This window comes from Falco peregrinus, chromosome 2 (assembly GCF_023634155.1).
Source record: "Falco peregrinus isolate bFalPer1 chromosome 2, bFalPer1.pri, whole genome shotgun sequence".
NCBI lineage: Eukaryota > Metazoa > Chordata > Aves > Falconiformes > Falconidae > Falco > Falco peregrinus.
Window position 1 is genome coordinate 126,311,318 of NC_073722.1, and position 16,691 is coordinate 126,328,008.

A 16,691-nucleotide genomic window follows, 5' to 3' on the forward strand; every position below is an offset into this window, starting at 1 on the left:
TTACGTGACCTTCCAGCCTCCCTCATTGAGCATATATCTAAGGCTAGTGAAGGCCAGCAGACACACAGGCCAAGATACCTTCAGTATGATCACGCATGCAGACTGTGCCTTAAATGGGGCCAGGCTGACACTGCAGCACAGGTACCAGCCAAGGCTTAATTCTAGAGAAAACCCAAACACTTCAGACGTTCTAAGGGTGCACCCAGAAGGTACAGTAAGAACTGCAAGCGGCTTTTGTCTGAGAGTGGGGTGGCCATTTGTTACCAGGGTTCACAAGCTGGTGATCTCAGCTCAGTTGTAAATAGCAGCAATTGCACCAAAGTGATTTCCACGCTTCCTTGCACATCTGGCAAAGACATTATGTTTCCACCATACACTCCATTAGCTTCTCTTGGGACTGTTGCATAGAAGTAAAAACAGCAGCTATTTCTGCAATTACCTTTTTCAAAAATTTAAAGTTGCCTAGAAATGGAAATGTGTACTTATGTATATATACACACTGAAACTTAATTACAAAACTGCATTCAAAATTCTTTTTGTTGATGACAGTCACTAACAACTTTATTTTAATGACTCTGCAATGCTTTTCATTCTCTTTGCTCTCTACTCATGTATCAATGAGAAATCAGAGCTGTTCTCGCCACTGAATAGATCTGTTTATTAGTGCATGCTCATGGCTTTTTAACTGCTATAAAGTCATCAGCAGTTTTAGGTTAAAAAAAAATGAGATGCTATGATTCATAAAGCAGGTAAAGCAACGTTCGAAACAAGGCGTTCTGAAACTTTTTAAAGAAATTCAGTTTGTGCAATGAATAATTTGCTTTTCCAGACTATCACAAGCCCCAGAGTTTAGGATTACAGTGCTCTGCGCGCTACTTACTGAAGAATGAACATTTTCAATTCCTAGAAAAAAACCAAATCTCTCAGAAAGCCTTCTTAAACAAGGTATTTCCTTCTAATATTACTTCAGATTTGTCTCATCTTGATAATCAGACTTGATCTCCAAAACCAAGGGAAAATTTCACTTCTTAACAAAAAACTAGGAATTTAGTCCAACACTGCATCAAAGTAACAAGCCCAAGTGTTGGAACTGCTGGCAAGACATCCTTGGGAGTAATTCCAGGTCTTCTGAATTCATGATCCCAATTAAAATAGCCCCAGAGCAGTTACTTCGACATGCAGTAGAGACCACGCATTTTACAGAAACTTATTTCTATATTGTATGAGGCAGGGTAATTTTAAACCTTTGCAGATCACAGTACTCTAAAGATGTAACTGCTCAGAGATCTCCTTAGATATCTCTAAGTCTACCACAATTAAAAGAAAGCTAAGTAGCTAATTAACAGCTTTTTTTTCTCCATGCTATCTCATTTCAGAACAAAGCAGGCAAGATGACATATGGCAGCAGTTACTGCTGGACTCTTAATTAACTCTATTCTAGACAGAGTGAAATCAGATGCCATTTCCTTTTGCTCACCCTAGTTTTAAGTCCAGGAGACACACAACTTGAAGATTACTATATATACTATAACTCAGTGTTTGTAAGACAAATAGAATTAGCTGGTGCTTGGAAGTTCTTAAGACTTACCGATCCAACACTCCAGACGGGCACAAGGAGTTGTTTTCACCACATCAGGAGGGTCCACACCGACATTTAGGCACAAGACTAAGGCAACACTAACAGTCTTCATCTGCAAAGACAGACAATAAAAAGTTTACTTAATGTAGAAGCAAAATCAGTTTTCTCTGGTGTTGAAATTTTACCACTACTATAACTTTTGAAGTGTTTCAACAAACCTTTGCTACCTGCTTTAACATGAACTATTTCAAGCAAGGCATGACTGATTAAATTTTCTTTCTTTTTTTTTTTTTTTAAATAGAACAGTACTTAGACTTTATGTTACTATTTTTATTATTATTATTTCCAGAACCCATTCTTCTCTTACAGCATATAGAAATGGGTATCAGCAGACTTCTGCTACTCATCTCAAATTAGTCATTGTCCAACTGAAATACATTATTAAAATATAAGGATATGCTATTCAGGGTCCCTGATCAATATTATATTATGCTCTCTCTAATATTAAAACCAAAAGCAAGGGAAAAACACCCACATGGCCAATTAAACTATAACAAGTCATTTAGTTCAATTTTTTTGGTATTTTTATTTCACACTACTTAGTCTGGATAGCCTTATTTTAGGAGGAATCACCCCTTGGTTCCCCTTCCTGGTCTTGCCCGTAGCTGCTGCTCCAGCATCAGCCCCCCAGAGCGAGCAGGCAGCACACAGACATGCTTCTGCAGCCACAGGGGGCAACACCAACACTGGCATCCCAAATCCACTGACACCTGTGGCCAAAAAGCTGCATTAAACCAATGACTAAGCACTATGGCCAGTTAAAAATATTGCTTGAAAATTATTACTGCACATCTTTATGCTCTTTTCTAATCTCCCTCACCCCAATATCTCAACCAGAGAAGGAAAATAAAGGAAGTAACACGGCTCACAGTATCAAGTGCTCAGCACTCCCTTGCTTGTCTGAAGCAAGGCCACCCGCAGCGTCTCCACTTCCCCAGGGTGCTCATTACAATTCAGAACAGCAGGCAAAAAGAAAAAAAAAAAAAGAAGGAAAAGAAAAAGAAGGAAAAAAAAGGGGGAGAGACAATAAAATCCAGACTTCGTACTTGCAGAAAAAGCTAGAGCCACACAAATGTGTAATTAATAAAGGAACTAGAAACTGGAGCAAAGAGGCACTATTGACACCAAGAAGAGGGGGACAGGCTCGACATCAGGACAGAAACTCTAGCATCTGCTCACTCCCATGTCTATGATGGGGAACCCAGAGTAAAAAAATTAGCACGGAATCTGGTTAATGGCTTCACCCCAAACTATATTCTTGCTAACAAAACCCTGCAGTCATTCAGGAGTAACTCAACCCCATGAGTTAACAAGGAGTAAGCAGCACTTTCCAGAATACTGATGAAAAGAGAGCCTGAATGGGGATTCCCCCATTGGCATTTCACGAGGGTTCCCAAAGGAGTGCACACAGATGGGGTGAAAAGGTCCACAAGTTTAGCACCAAGTACACACACACTAAGAGTACTTTATTAAAACTAAGAACAATACATAGTAAAAGTATAGTTACTGGCAAAACGAGGATCAGCTGCAAGATGCATCTTGGTCCTGCAAAGCTGAGAGCAGTCAGGTAGCCCCGAGGCAACCCCACCAAGACTGATGCCTGCAACTGAACCCGGGGGCTCTGGAGGAAGAACAGAGGCTGTGCTGACAGCCAGCCCGACTCATTCCTCACCCCCTGGAAGCCTTTTCCATCCTCCTCCCTCATCTTTTGCTTTCACCTCTCTTTTCCCTTCACCTTCCTTCACTTATTTTCTCAACACCAAACTGCCACCCTCAAAACTACGTTGTGCCAGCAATTGTTGATGCTTTTCACGCTGCTCACACTCAATTTTCTAAACCAAGCAAAAAACGAGAGGGAAGGTTATTTCATCTGTACCCAGGGCAACTGCTGCCCTGGTTTTAGACAATCCAGCACAAAGATCTCACTGGTGGTTCACTATAATAAAGACTTCTAATAAAAACATCCTACCAAAACCCAATATATTTACAAATGTTAGAATAATGAATTATAATATACAAATATTTTTTTTTACAAAAACACCAACAACCAGACACACATGACAACATTCACCAGAAGTGCACCCAGTTAAAAGAAAAGTCACCTCAACATCTAAGTATTGACTTATTTACCTCTCAATGCAAGCACATACAGAGAATCCATGAGTCACATAGAAGGACACAAGACTTCTTCCCCACCCTGAGAACTGCGCAATGCTATGGTAAGAGTTATTTCAGGAGATAGATCTATTGAGGAAACAGCCTCATATTGCATCAGAGGAGGCTTAGATTGGATATTAGGAAAAATTTCTTCACCAGAAGGGTTGTCAAGCACTGGAACAGGCTGCCCAGGGAAGTGGTTGAGTCACCATCCCTGGAGGTATCTGAAAGACATGTAGATGGGGCACTTGGAGACACGGTTTAGTGGTGGGCTTGGCAGTGCTGGGTTAATGTCTGGACTTTTCCAACCTGAACAATTTTATGATTTGCAAGGTCACAAAATAATACCCAACACTAGTAAAAGAAAAATAGTTCCAAACTTTTTCAATTCACCCAGTATAAAATCTGTATGTTACAAAAATGGACTGATTTTTAAGACTGACCAGAGATGACCTGGGAGCTCCATGCACCTTCAAGTCACCAGTACACTTGTTACTGGTCTCTGTGAACAAACTGGCTCCTACATGATGGAGGCTGCTGTACATAACTGGTAATAGATTAAAATAGTTCCCTTTAGTCTTAAAACCTAAGGGACAGGCTTTCTACCCAGTCAAGCAGATGTCTGGCACCCAATACTTCAATGCCTTATTTTTCCTCAGCAAGCGCACCTGGCTTTCTTCCTGCTCACCTATTTCATGCACCAATGAAAACATCATGTTACTTCGATATTGCAATAAATACTTATTACAACATGCAATTTGAAACCTTTCTATTCCTTTCGAGAAGGTATCAAAAGATAAAGAAATAACTTTATTTAGAAAGCAGCACCTTTCAAGATTATTATTTAGTGTCATCTTTTCCTGCCTTCCCTTTCCCAAAACCCATCAAATATGTTTAAAACAGTAAGAGGCACACAGTTCCTGTTGAGATTTTTGGCTTGACCTACCTATGCACTAGACAAAGATAAGAAATTAATCACATATAATAAAATATATTAGAGAGGTAATCCTTTACTATTTCAAGCAGCACAGAAGTGTTATGTACCAACTATGCACATTTGCTGAGAACATTAGTGCTCAGTACTACAGTCTGGTAGAAAGGGGAAAAAAAAAAAAAAAAAAGGAAAATAAAAGAGAGGGGGAATAAAACCCACCACAAAACATCTGACCATTACAGAACAACTTGCATTGACTGAGCTTTAACCTGCACACACAGACACCTTCTCAGTACACTACATCCATTGCCAGTTCACACAGCCTCCAAAAAACGTGCTGCAGGGTGTTAAAGAGCATGAACATCCCCATAAGTAATAACATGCTGGCAAACACACACTAAAAACCCAGAAGGAAACAAAGAAAACTACAGGACAAAATAACTTATTAGAAGGGAAATATACAAATCATTTTTTCAAGAGAAAGTATCCTGCCAAACAATCAAACAATTTTCTATCTCATTTATTTATTGTTTCCCATTTGTGCTCTAATACTAATTTATTTTTCAATATTTTACTAGTAGCATCTGATCTGTGACTTACGCTGAACAGGCTGATCTTTATTTTCTATTCCCAAGTTCAGTGTTTTAGAAAAGCATTCTCAAAAACAGACAACAAACTGGTAATGAAAAGTAACAGTCTAACTGATCCCAAAGACAAATGGGGTTACTGCTCCTCTGCCCACCTCCCCATGAAGGATGTAAAGCATTATATACTTTATGACTATCTGTTCTGCTAATAAAGAGCTCATCTTCAGTAAGAATCTTCAGTAAGAATTAACAGTTCTCTCATACTACCCTCTGACTCCTACTCACCATCCATCTATGATGTTGAATCATTACAGATCAAAAGAAAACCTAAGCCCAAGAAACAGAATAATGCTTTTCATATTTCTAAACTCTTTTGAAACACATTACCAGAAACTCTGTAGCATATTTAAAGCTTCTTAATACAAGAAGTACTAGGACACTCTCATCAGTCATTAAGACAGTAGAAATACTCTTTTTTACATTTCAGGAATATAGCCACCAGAATACATTTCAATAGATTTTTGTTAGAATTTACAAAATGAAACATAAGAATGTTTGGCAAGCTCCTAGGAAAACCAATACCCACAACACTTTCCCAGCGAAGGCTCAAGATCAAAACCATAGAGGCTCTTAGTGTGGGCTGTTCTCTATATAGTGTAATTTGTATGTTTAAAAAAAAAAAAAGAAAGAAAGAAAGAAAGAAAGGAAGAAAAATTGGACACAATTCACAACTCTGCATTGCATGCAAGTTAAAATTATTTAATAACCCTGGGTCAGAACCTGCAATACTTAAACTGCAAAATCCACTCTACCAAAAAGCTCTTCCTGAGAAGTAATGGGATTGCATTCAAACCCCAAATCCATCAGAAATGGGAGTAAGAGAACAGAGGTAGTTTCAAGTCTATTCAGATGAGAAGATGTTTATTAAAGCATTTGATGTTAAAATATCTATTACACTAAAGATCAGATAACTTGTAAAATATTTCTAATTTACCTCATTTAATTTTGAGACAAAACAGATTGGCAGACGAGAGAGTGTAACATCACCCATAGATATCTCAAACCAAAATTAGTGCAATTTCTGCAGTTACTTTCAGCTAGAAAAAAACCACATTACACTACCTGTATAAGAATGGTTTTGATTCAAAACCTGAAGTTTTATCATGACAGGTAGCCCAGCTTATTCTACTGTAGCACACCTGAAAGTAATTCCAGTCCAGACTGAAACTGAGACACCCCATTCTATCAGTTGCTATAGATTTGTTATAGGCTATAATAAGAACAGGTCAGCAACTAAGAAAGGAGTCATATAACTGTTTTATCTTCTAGTTCAAGTAATACCAAGGGTCAGTCTGTCAATCAATTTATGAGAAATTTTGCATTCTGTGGTAAGACCCTCACCTAACATTTCATAATGGACATTTTAAAACCCGTAAGTATTTTATTTCTACACCGCAATTTTCAAGCTGGAAACTTTCTGTTTCAACACTACACAGATGAACACTCAACTGTTATAAACCTGCCTGGTTTTATGCCAGTAAGTCAAAATTGCTTCTGTGAGTTAGTACAAACACAAGAATAAGTCAGCATTAAGCATTAAATATATGCTGCTACATTATTTTACAGAGCTGAGGGTGAACCTACCAGCATTAAATACAAATACTGGGGCAGATTTCCAGATTGAGGAATTCTCATATCCATCTCATTTGGAAGCCCTCACTGGTCAGCAGGCACAATTCTGCCTGCTTGTTCAGTAAATTAATCCCCTTCCTAAAGACCTTCTTTGCACATTTTTCTTTATACACATTTACACAGATTTAATACAAGCCTCTTGACAAAAAGGCAAAACCAGCTAGGTGTTCCACAGCTACCGGGTTTGCAGACATGCCATTAAATACTTCAACAAGGAGCTCTCTAAACACTGAGTAGTAACAGCAGTATTTAGCAACGTGAAACATTGAACTGTAACTGAAACTCCAAAGGGAGAACATTCTGCAACACCAGAAAATCACGTTCTCCCTCTCCCAACCAAGCCGCATGGAGCTTTCCTACACAGCGCCCACACCTGAGAGGCTTTCTCACACCAAGGTGGCCTCTTGCAGCAAGCTGCGGGCTGAGCTGGAGTGGGATTCTTCTGGGGATGACAGGATTCAGGGCAGATCAGCCACTGGAGGAGACTGACATCCCGAACTCTCGGGCAACTTCCTACGTCAGCGTCCTGCTAAGAGGTGACAAGTGACAACACTTTGTCCGGTTGCTCTCTAACACCACAGGCATCGTTGCCAGGGCTTAGGCACAAAACACACCACTGAGGCATGCCAGTTTACAAATCAGCTGTTGAAAGGGCTGAAAACTTTTGAACAGGCAGACAAAACCTTGACTTCCATGTCCACTTGATCATACAACCACACACAAAACCAAAGAAAGGTTTCTGAAGGGAGCAACTCAGAACCTGTCCCTGGCTTCTCTCTGCCCTGCGAACAGGCAGAAGGAATACAGATCCTTGCGGTAAGGAAGGGGGTCTGTTTGACACGTTGCCCTTTGTGCAGTCACACCACCAAGCTCTAATTTGGTACCCTTCTACACTCATTTCACACCATGCTGTGCAAGGTGATTGAGAATTTATTTTTTTAAAATGGATCTTCCCTTTAGCAGGCCAAATACCAAAAGAAGAGATACGTGCCAGTCCTCTTCAGCTCTCCTGTAACATTCACAAGGTCTACAAAGGTAGAGCTTTCAGTTTCAAGGAAGTTTTTTTTATATGAAGTTTAAGAGAAATAAATTTGTTATGGGGGAAAAAAATATCTGTGCTTCTTCACAGGGATAAAAATAGTAGAATACAAAGAAATACTTCAAGTTGACATTAATAATTCAACACCTCTGCAGGTAGTCTTCAGCCATCTGTAGCCCAAAAGGTCAGTTCTCACTGTGACTGTTGTGACAGCATACACTAGATTCCTAGATCAACTCCTCCTTAATGTTTGTTTTCCTTTTCTAACCTCTGTATTCTGCACTAATACTATGAATTTTCTTCAGAGGTTTATTATGTCCAACATGACCGTTTACCCAGCGAATGCAGCTACTACACAAGTTCAAGAGCAGTCAGTAATACTAACACAGCTCCTCATAAAACAGACGTTTAACTGCTGGCTTCACTATTTACTTTATAAGCACTTCTTATGGTTGTAAATGAATTACTACTATCAATCAATACCCAAGATAGACATACACACTTTCTATTTACTTGCTCAGAGAACAGCATGCATCTTCTCTGTCTGATCGGGAATAATATCAATCGACATGCTACGGCCCGGTGACCTCAGCTTCTGAAGGTGCCCTCAGAGGTCAAAGGTAATCCTGTATGACAGAGCAGCTCTTAAGATTAAAAACTACAAACTCAAGTAGGCTGATTCACTCTACCATAGCAAAGCATCAAAATACTGCCTTTAAACCACTGCTTAGACGCATATAACCAAAATGGTGTTATCTTGTCCCTGCTAAGCATTTCTTAAAAATAATGAAAAATAACAGGAAGCAAATATTTTACTTCTATGATTTTTGCTATCTTGATCCAACATGCAAAAAGAATCAACAAGAGACACTGTCTAGATGTTACTCCTCATTTGATCTGTGACAACAGCTTTCCTTCTCACCTCAGCATAACAGTATCTGTTTTGCATTCTGTACAGGCTTCTTTTCATCATTCCACCACATTCCCACTCCTGTCTAGCACTGCCTTTAAAAAGGTGTCCATCTTCCCATGCACTGACTTCAGATCTTCCTTACAAACTATTATTTCAAATTATTCCTAGATGACACTTTTAGATCTTTAACAAGTCAATAATGCATGCTACACAATGTACATTTGATCAGGAATCACACTGTCTCGTGTAAGTGGAATCCCTGAGCTAGAGCCAACTTCACTAAATTGAAGCAACTTTTTAAAATAGGAAGTTTCCTGAGCTTACAGGAGCAAGCAAGCGAAAATGGTAAGGACAAAATCAAGTCCATCCTTTCAACTGAAGCATCAGAAACAGAACGATGATGTGTGGTTGTGTTTGAGAGCCATACGACACAGAACACTGTCCCCCTATGTAATAAGGCTCAATCACCCGACCACTGAAGGGCTTCACATTTCTTACTGCTGCTGTGCCACAGGGAGAAAGGAGGGGTCGCTGAGGGAAGACCATCAGGCTTCTCAGAGCAAACCATGGTGTAGACTGTGCTTCTTCTTGAGGCTTTGTCGTCAGGCTACAAGGAGGTCAAGCAGAGGGACAAACGCTGAGCTATATCCAGACAGCAGGCTACATAGAGAGGGATGGAAGGATCACTTGTGCCACAGTTTACCTTCTGAGGCACTGCTGCCTTTTTCTGTTCAGCAGAGTACAGCACTAATTACACTGCTGCTCTCATCCCCTTCCCCACAAAAGCTAATCCAGCTATAGATCACCCTGCCACAACACAGCAAGGATAAGTAAATAAATATAAATACGGAAGTAAAATTACCACTGAGAGTGTCACTGGTAGAACCACTGGGACAAAAAGATAAGAAGAAACTCTGCAGGCACTGAGCCCGTCACGTACTGCATCCCACATCATAACTTTTTATTAAAGAATGCCATTAGCACAAATCCGGTTTTGTGAACTATTTCAACTAGATCATTTATTGAAAGAGGTGTCTAAACTACATTCTTTACAGAACAATAGAAGAGCAAGAAAAACATCTTGGGTTTACCAGATTTGCTTGGAAATGCCAGTTAAAGCTATTAGACAGAGAATAATCAATAACCTCCCTCAGTTATCCATGGCCATACTGTGCTAACAGCCACCTTTGGAAATGTTCAAGGGTAGAAGATCGGCACAGCAGCAAGCCAATTAAAACAACAGAGAGGAAAACACAACCAAACCCCCCAAACCTCCCAGAAAACCTACGTAACCCATGGAGACAAACAAAAATGAAACTCCAAGGAGGCCTGTTGCCCTTGAATTTCTCTATCTACACAAAGGCAGAGAGAAGAAACGGTACACACCAGAGAAGCAATAACAAAGCATTTCTAAAACTTCCACATAACCTTCAGTCTCTCAACTACCAAAACATACACAATGCCAAAATAAAGAACTGGTAGTTGTCAGCAGAACAGATGTTTCACAGTTTTCACCACAAGAGCTTCATGCAAAGCAGCCCGCTCCCATCTGGCAATTTACCACTGCACAACGGCTCTACCAATGTTTATTAACATTTGCCACACTTGAGAAATTAGAGGAAAAGCCTCAGATAGTGATATGTATTTTTAATACAACTTGCAATAATAGTCCAGTGCTTTTGTGTATCTTTCAAGGTGTATTTTTTCATTGTCTGCTATTCACAGGCCTTGCAAATTTCTACAGACACTCTGGGGGTGCAGGAGGGTCACTACCCACTACAACACACATGTTGATTTTAAGTAGCAGTAATTGCCTAACTCCTCTCTAAATACCATATGCTCAGTAGCACATCAACACCAGTCTCCAAGACTGCCCTAGTCTCCAAGGCAAAAAATGAAGCACATTATATAAATATGTATTCTCTCATTGCATTTTTTTGAATGGAGAAACAGATATATTTTCTGACATTCCACTCGTTAACGGTGTTCATGTTACATCCCCTACATATCATCTGAAGTGAGAAAATTCATAGAATGAGAAAGAGATGGAATAATTTGTAGATTTCAGTGTTTTCTACTTCTATATAAAGGTAAGATCTGTTTCTTTCAAAATATGTGGCTAGCTGTACTCTTCAGAGCTGTTAATCAAAGCCCTTTCTCTGCTTAGAGATAAAAACCTTTGTAGATAGTGGTAGATACAGTACAAGCTTCCCAACTCTACCCAATCAATACACAACCATCTTACCTAGAACAAAGGTAATTTTGAATTAAGAGAAGACACAAATCTATAACTTAGATGACAGTGCTCATTACTTACAGCAGGGAGTCAGTTCGGGGAGAAGCTGGGGTTTTTAGTTTTGTTTTTAAAGACATTTGTAACCCAGCAGGTACCCTGTGCTGCCACCCAATTCCCACACCTCACTGGACAGCAATTGCCACTTTTAGTAACTATTGAACTAAAATGGATTTCAGCCACTGACCTAGAAGAGAGAGGGATTCACAGCATTACCCATTCTCAGGACCACGCTACAGCATTAAAGCAAAGTGCTCCAAGCTAGTCTTCCTAGGAGTTTATCTTCTTCCCAGGGGAAGCACAGAAACTACATACACCATTTGGGTTACATTCCAGACCACTTACTGGGTTATGAGTTTCCTAAATATGCACACAGTTGCTAAGTCTGTGACCACGCATAAGCAAAGATAAAACAAACATTTAAGATGTAATAAGTCAAATTAAAGCCAAGCTGCCAAAACACAAACTCCCACCCTCTCCCCACACCACGATTCCTGCTGCCTCATGTCAGCTCACAAGAAACACACTCAACTAGAAATAAAAGAGAGGGAGGAGATGAGCCTTCAGCACTGTAAGAGCAAGAAATAGCCAAGCCACGTCCGTTGGAAGAGCGTCTGCAAAGCTGCCTTAGATTGAAACAGCCATTCCAAGCTGAAACAATGCACACAAACTTCCAATGCTACTATCCTTCATTAATTTCCTTTGACACATGAAACATTTACCATGCAGGCAGGTATGCAGTCCTGCTTTAATCTGCATTTCCATAGAAACTTAATTGTGTATTCCTCTTCTCATAAAAACAGGATTTAATTCTCACTCAGCAAGTTATGAGGCAGCAGGAAAAAAAAATACTAAAGTAAAACTATTACAACCAGCTTTGTTGCTCTCCGCTTACTTCAGAAATCAATATTAAAATACAGAAAATCTTAATTTAAATACTCTGAATTTAGTAGCAACTTGTCAGTAAAACCTGGTGTATTTGAAATCTTTTTATTTAAATCAAGTTTCATGATTTGGTTGCTGTGAGATTTAATTCAATACACAAAGCATACTTCCAACCCTTGTGTTAAAAATATTCTTTAAATAAATAATAGATCAAAGCAGTGTCAATTTGATGGCATATGTAGTCCATGAAGGCAGGAGATGAAGGATTAAATGTTTTCGAGCAGTCCTTCCGGATGCAAGGGGGGGGCAAGTGAATGTTCAGTTATCTAAGTTACCACTCATTACTTATTTGATTTTTCCCTCTTATTAGAGTTCTGCCTTCTAAAGAACCTTCAAGTTCATATGAACTCTGGGTTTTTTAGAGCAATGAAGCAAGATGGAGTCATTCCACTCCCAAATCTTAGTGAATCACTTTCTATAACTATAGTAAAGCTAGGATCACTCCCTAGGACTGCTCAAGATGATGAATAAGGGAGAAATCTGCCACTGCCTGTGTTTTTTCATGATTCACAGTGAAAAATTGCCACAGATTTACCTGCAATTTGGGAAAATAGAGACTTGTTTTGATTAACCTTTGAGAATTTCTTGATTTAGAGATAGGCTGGTGTGTTTAAATACAGATCATGGTTCCCATTCTAAGCTTTGACAATTTAACTAATTAAAAATAACAGAATGCCTTCCATACTCACACCAAGAGGTATATCACCTCCAGCCCACAAGAAAATCTCTTTCAATAGCATCTCAAAGACAAAGCACATCTGAAGTCAGTCAGATCTGGCTACTGGAAAAAGGAGGCAAAAGACAAGAAGCTAAAGTAAATTGGGGAGTGCAACAGACCCACAGTAAGACTGAGACCAGAGAGAAGTGACTACATGTTGCTTTTAATTTGATTAGCAGCTATAGACAGACATCAGAGGCCTTGAATGCTCAACAAAACAAGCATGGCTGCAACACAACATTCTAATCACTGGGGAATAATGCTCTAAAGCAAGGGAAAAGAAACAGAGGAAACGAGAGGAATAATTAAATTATAATGCCTTATATAAGAACATATAACAAAAGTTAAGTGAAATCAAAAAAAGGAAAGGGTGGCGGGGTATATCAACAAAAGGTCAGTATACTTTCTGACAGTAAAGGTTGGCAGATCACTGCATATCTTCCCTAGCACTATTATTCCTAAAAGCTTTATAATAAAACCCCCATAAACCTGCATTTCTATCAGGGTGCTTTGTTTGCTGAACAAACCCATTACACTCAAACTGCTGTTTTCAGTTGGTCTATGTGAAAACAACAGCAGTATGAACTAGCAAGCTTCTACCTTCTGTTCACATAGCACAAAGTCAAACCAGATTCTATGACTATATGAACTGTTTCAAAAGATTAACCTAACTTGATTTAGCAGGGGGAAAATATTTAACAAGCGTCTTTTTCCATACAGAATTCTAAATACCACCATCTTCAGACCCCTTCCTTCACTATTTGATGTTCTGATGAGTTCGTTATAACACATCAAATGTGATAAGGAGACAACCATTGATAGCTAAAAAGCTGAATACAATAAAAGACATGAAAAATAACTTAAGATTTACAAGTAATGAGATTGAGCATTCATGAATCTGTTTCTCTTCCTCTCTCAGAGGTCTTTATGTGTTTTCTGTATATTCCTATGAACCTGTTCTTAAGCAAAAAGTAATTATATACAACAGCAAGTTTGTCCAAACAATACCTGGTAAAACTGTCCAGATGCAAATGACACATAGCAGCACCACTGATCCTCATATAAAGAAGTTATTCGATTCAAGCTGACAGTGAAAACAGAAGGACTAAACAGAAAAATTCAGATTTTCTTCATTTACAAAAGTGAATCAGGGCCTGATTTCGCTAAGCTCATTCACAGCGAGTAGCACACTATTCACAGAGCAGAGAACTCTTAAAAGAAACTGCATCTCCACAGGAGTTAATGATGGTAGAAACTGTGATGATCTCTGTAACTACTCTCTTCTTCATTGAAATTATTCTCTCTGGCTGTAACATGCATATGAAACATTTAACAAGTATGGAGTAGACAGCTGATTACTACCACTTTTCTCATGCTTATGCTCTACAACCTATTGATTATCTCGACCAAGTCAATGTCATTCCCAATTTAGAAAAAGACAACTTTGCAGATCAGGAAATAAGTGAACAGGAAGCTTTGCGGGAAGGCAGAGGGGTCACTAAAATAGACAAGCAAGCTCATCACACTTCCACAGTCTACTAAAGAAAAATCTCTTCTTTGCCAAAATCCTTTAAAGAAGACATACCACAAAACGTAGTGTGCTGTGGCTCATTCAAATTACATTCAAAAAACCCTCACTTCAATTCATTAATGATCTGCCAAGTCAAATTTTCAGTACATGATTCTACTCAGTCAAATGATTCTGGTTCAGCCAGGGCCTTCCTCAGAGCTTCTGAGAACTGTAACCGTTTACGTGAACAACCTTCTAGGAACATTTACAGTCACATATAGGATCCTCATGCCTGGTCATAATGCCTCTGGAAAAAAAATACAGGATGAACTTTCCAAGTTATTCCATAGTATTACAAGAGAAATTGTAAATATAACACAAGTTTGGTCACCAAAAAAAATTCACGCATATTCATAAACCTAAAGTTATGGGCAAAGTAACTTTGAGACCTACGGAATCCTGTAACCCAAAGCAGATTCCAAGAACAGAATGAGTGGAGCTGATTATCTGTAACATTTCTTAGCTGCTTTGTTTGTTTGCTTTTAACTTAAACACTTGAGTTGGGACATAGACGTAGCGCAGTATTCAAGACCCCCTGGCAGCAATCTTTCTTTGACACAGCTGGCTTTATCAGCATAACATGCAACATATATTCAAACACAAGAGAAGCACTTGCTTTAATACAGTAAGTGTTTCATCTTACAACTATTTCCTCCCTCCAAAAACCACATCATCTGTTTCCCCACACACAATGAATGCCCTAATTTTATATGCCACATAACATGCTGGTGGCAAGCATAAAAACCACAAAGCTTCCGTGCATCTTCACCACTAGACAACTGTAATAACTACATTTATTGCACCTTGTGCTTGCATCATTAACCTGCTGATCCAGAGAGCTCTTTAAAACCTCATTAATGTTATTGTTTTTCCTGAAAAACACCAAGTACCCAAATTTCATTTAAAGATCGTAAATGATGGAGCTACTCAAAAGGCGCATTATCATGAGCTTCAAATTAGTACTTTTGATCCATCTGCATGTTTACCACATAGACAGGCACAAAAACGATCGGATCAAATACCCAGCACTTCATCTGAAAACTGACTTCTGCTGGAAGCGCAGCACCCCTCTGAGTACTTACTCCTCCCTTTTCACAACCAGTCCCCCCTCATTCCTCCTCCAAAACCTGTCCTGCCCTTGAGCATTACCCGGTCCTTCATCCTCCAGCTCTGAGCCAAAGACTTGGAGCCTTCAATCTTCTCGCAATGCCTTTTCTTCATAAAGGCCAGAGGCAAGTTCCAGTCAGTCAGGTCCGACTCATCCTCCTCCCCAAGCCCCAGAAGAGGCGACTGCAGCATCTCAGACTCCATCAGAGGGGAAGTGCCGGGCAACAAGTGAGCAGCAATCTCCAGCCCAGCACGCAGCGGAGCCCGAGGGACCGACCCCTCCGGCAGGCGGGCGCGGGCTGGCGGGGGGACGGGGACGGGGCAAGGGCAGAGGACGGCTCCGCTCCCAGGCGTGCAGGTAAGGTCGAGCCCGAGGGAAGCAGCGCCTTCCACCTGGCGGCTCGCCGCCGCAGCCCGCAGACAGCGGTCCCGTCCGGGCTCCGAGGAAGGCGGCGCCTCCCGGCCCCGCAGAGGGCCGAGATGCCGGCGGGCCCCGGGCCCCGGGCCTCCACTGGCGCCTCTAGCCCCGCGGGCCCTGCACTCTCTGCGGCCGGAGCCGCGCCCGGCCCATCGCGGCTCCCAATTCCCTCACACACGGGCGGGCCGAGAGCGAGTCGGCGAGCTGCAGGCCGGGAGCGGGCGGGAGGCGGAGGAAGAAGGGGAGACTCGTCCTGGGGCGCCAGAGAGCCCGACTCCTCTCACCACCACACCAAGGAGGCGGCCATCTTCCCCCGGCCCACAATGCACCGCGCTACGGGCCGCCGCGTGGGACAAGCCAGGCTGCGGCGGTCCAGCCATGGTTACCATGGTTACAGGGCGGCCCTTCCCCTACCGTGCGTGGCCTCAAGATGTCGGCGGTGTGCAGCGGCCACCCGCCCAGAGAGGGACGCGCCGCAGCCTGGGCCGGTTTGCGACCGCCTGTGGGCAAAAGGCGTGCCAAGGGCAGAGCTGGCGCCCGCCGGGATCCGGCCCGAGTGGGCCCCAGAGGCCTCCCGGGTCGGAGGGCGAGGGGCTGAGCCCCAGCAGCTGGGGGGCTTGTCCGGAGCGGGGGCTGCACGGCCAGTGCTGCTGCACACAGGCTGAGGGCGAGCTCCATC

The 16,691-nt window shown here is 41.2% G+C and overlaps 1 protein-coding gene across 2 annotated transcripts in view; it reads right to left on the minus strand.

Annotated features, from left to right (window-relative positions):
• Nucleotides 1-16,341, minus strand: part of RPTOR (regulatory associated protein of MTOR complex 1) — a 159,127-nt gene extending 142,786 nt beyond the window's left edge. For both annotated transcript variants that reach the window (XM_005243961.3, XM_027796008.2), the window contains exons 1-2: nucleotides 15,637-16,341; nucleotides 1,589-1,691 (exon numbers count right to left, since the gene is read on the minus strand). In XM_005243961.3, the coding sequence (XP_005244018.1) occupies nucleotides 1,589-1,691; nucleotides 15,637-15,798 (265 nt within the window). In that variant the 5' untranslated portion in view covers nucleotides 15,799-16,341. The remainder of the gene's footprint in view (nucleotides 1-1,588; nucleotides 1,692-15,636) is intronic.
• Between the last annotated feature and the right edge of the window lie 350 nt (nucleotides 16,342-16,691).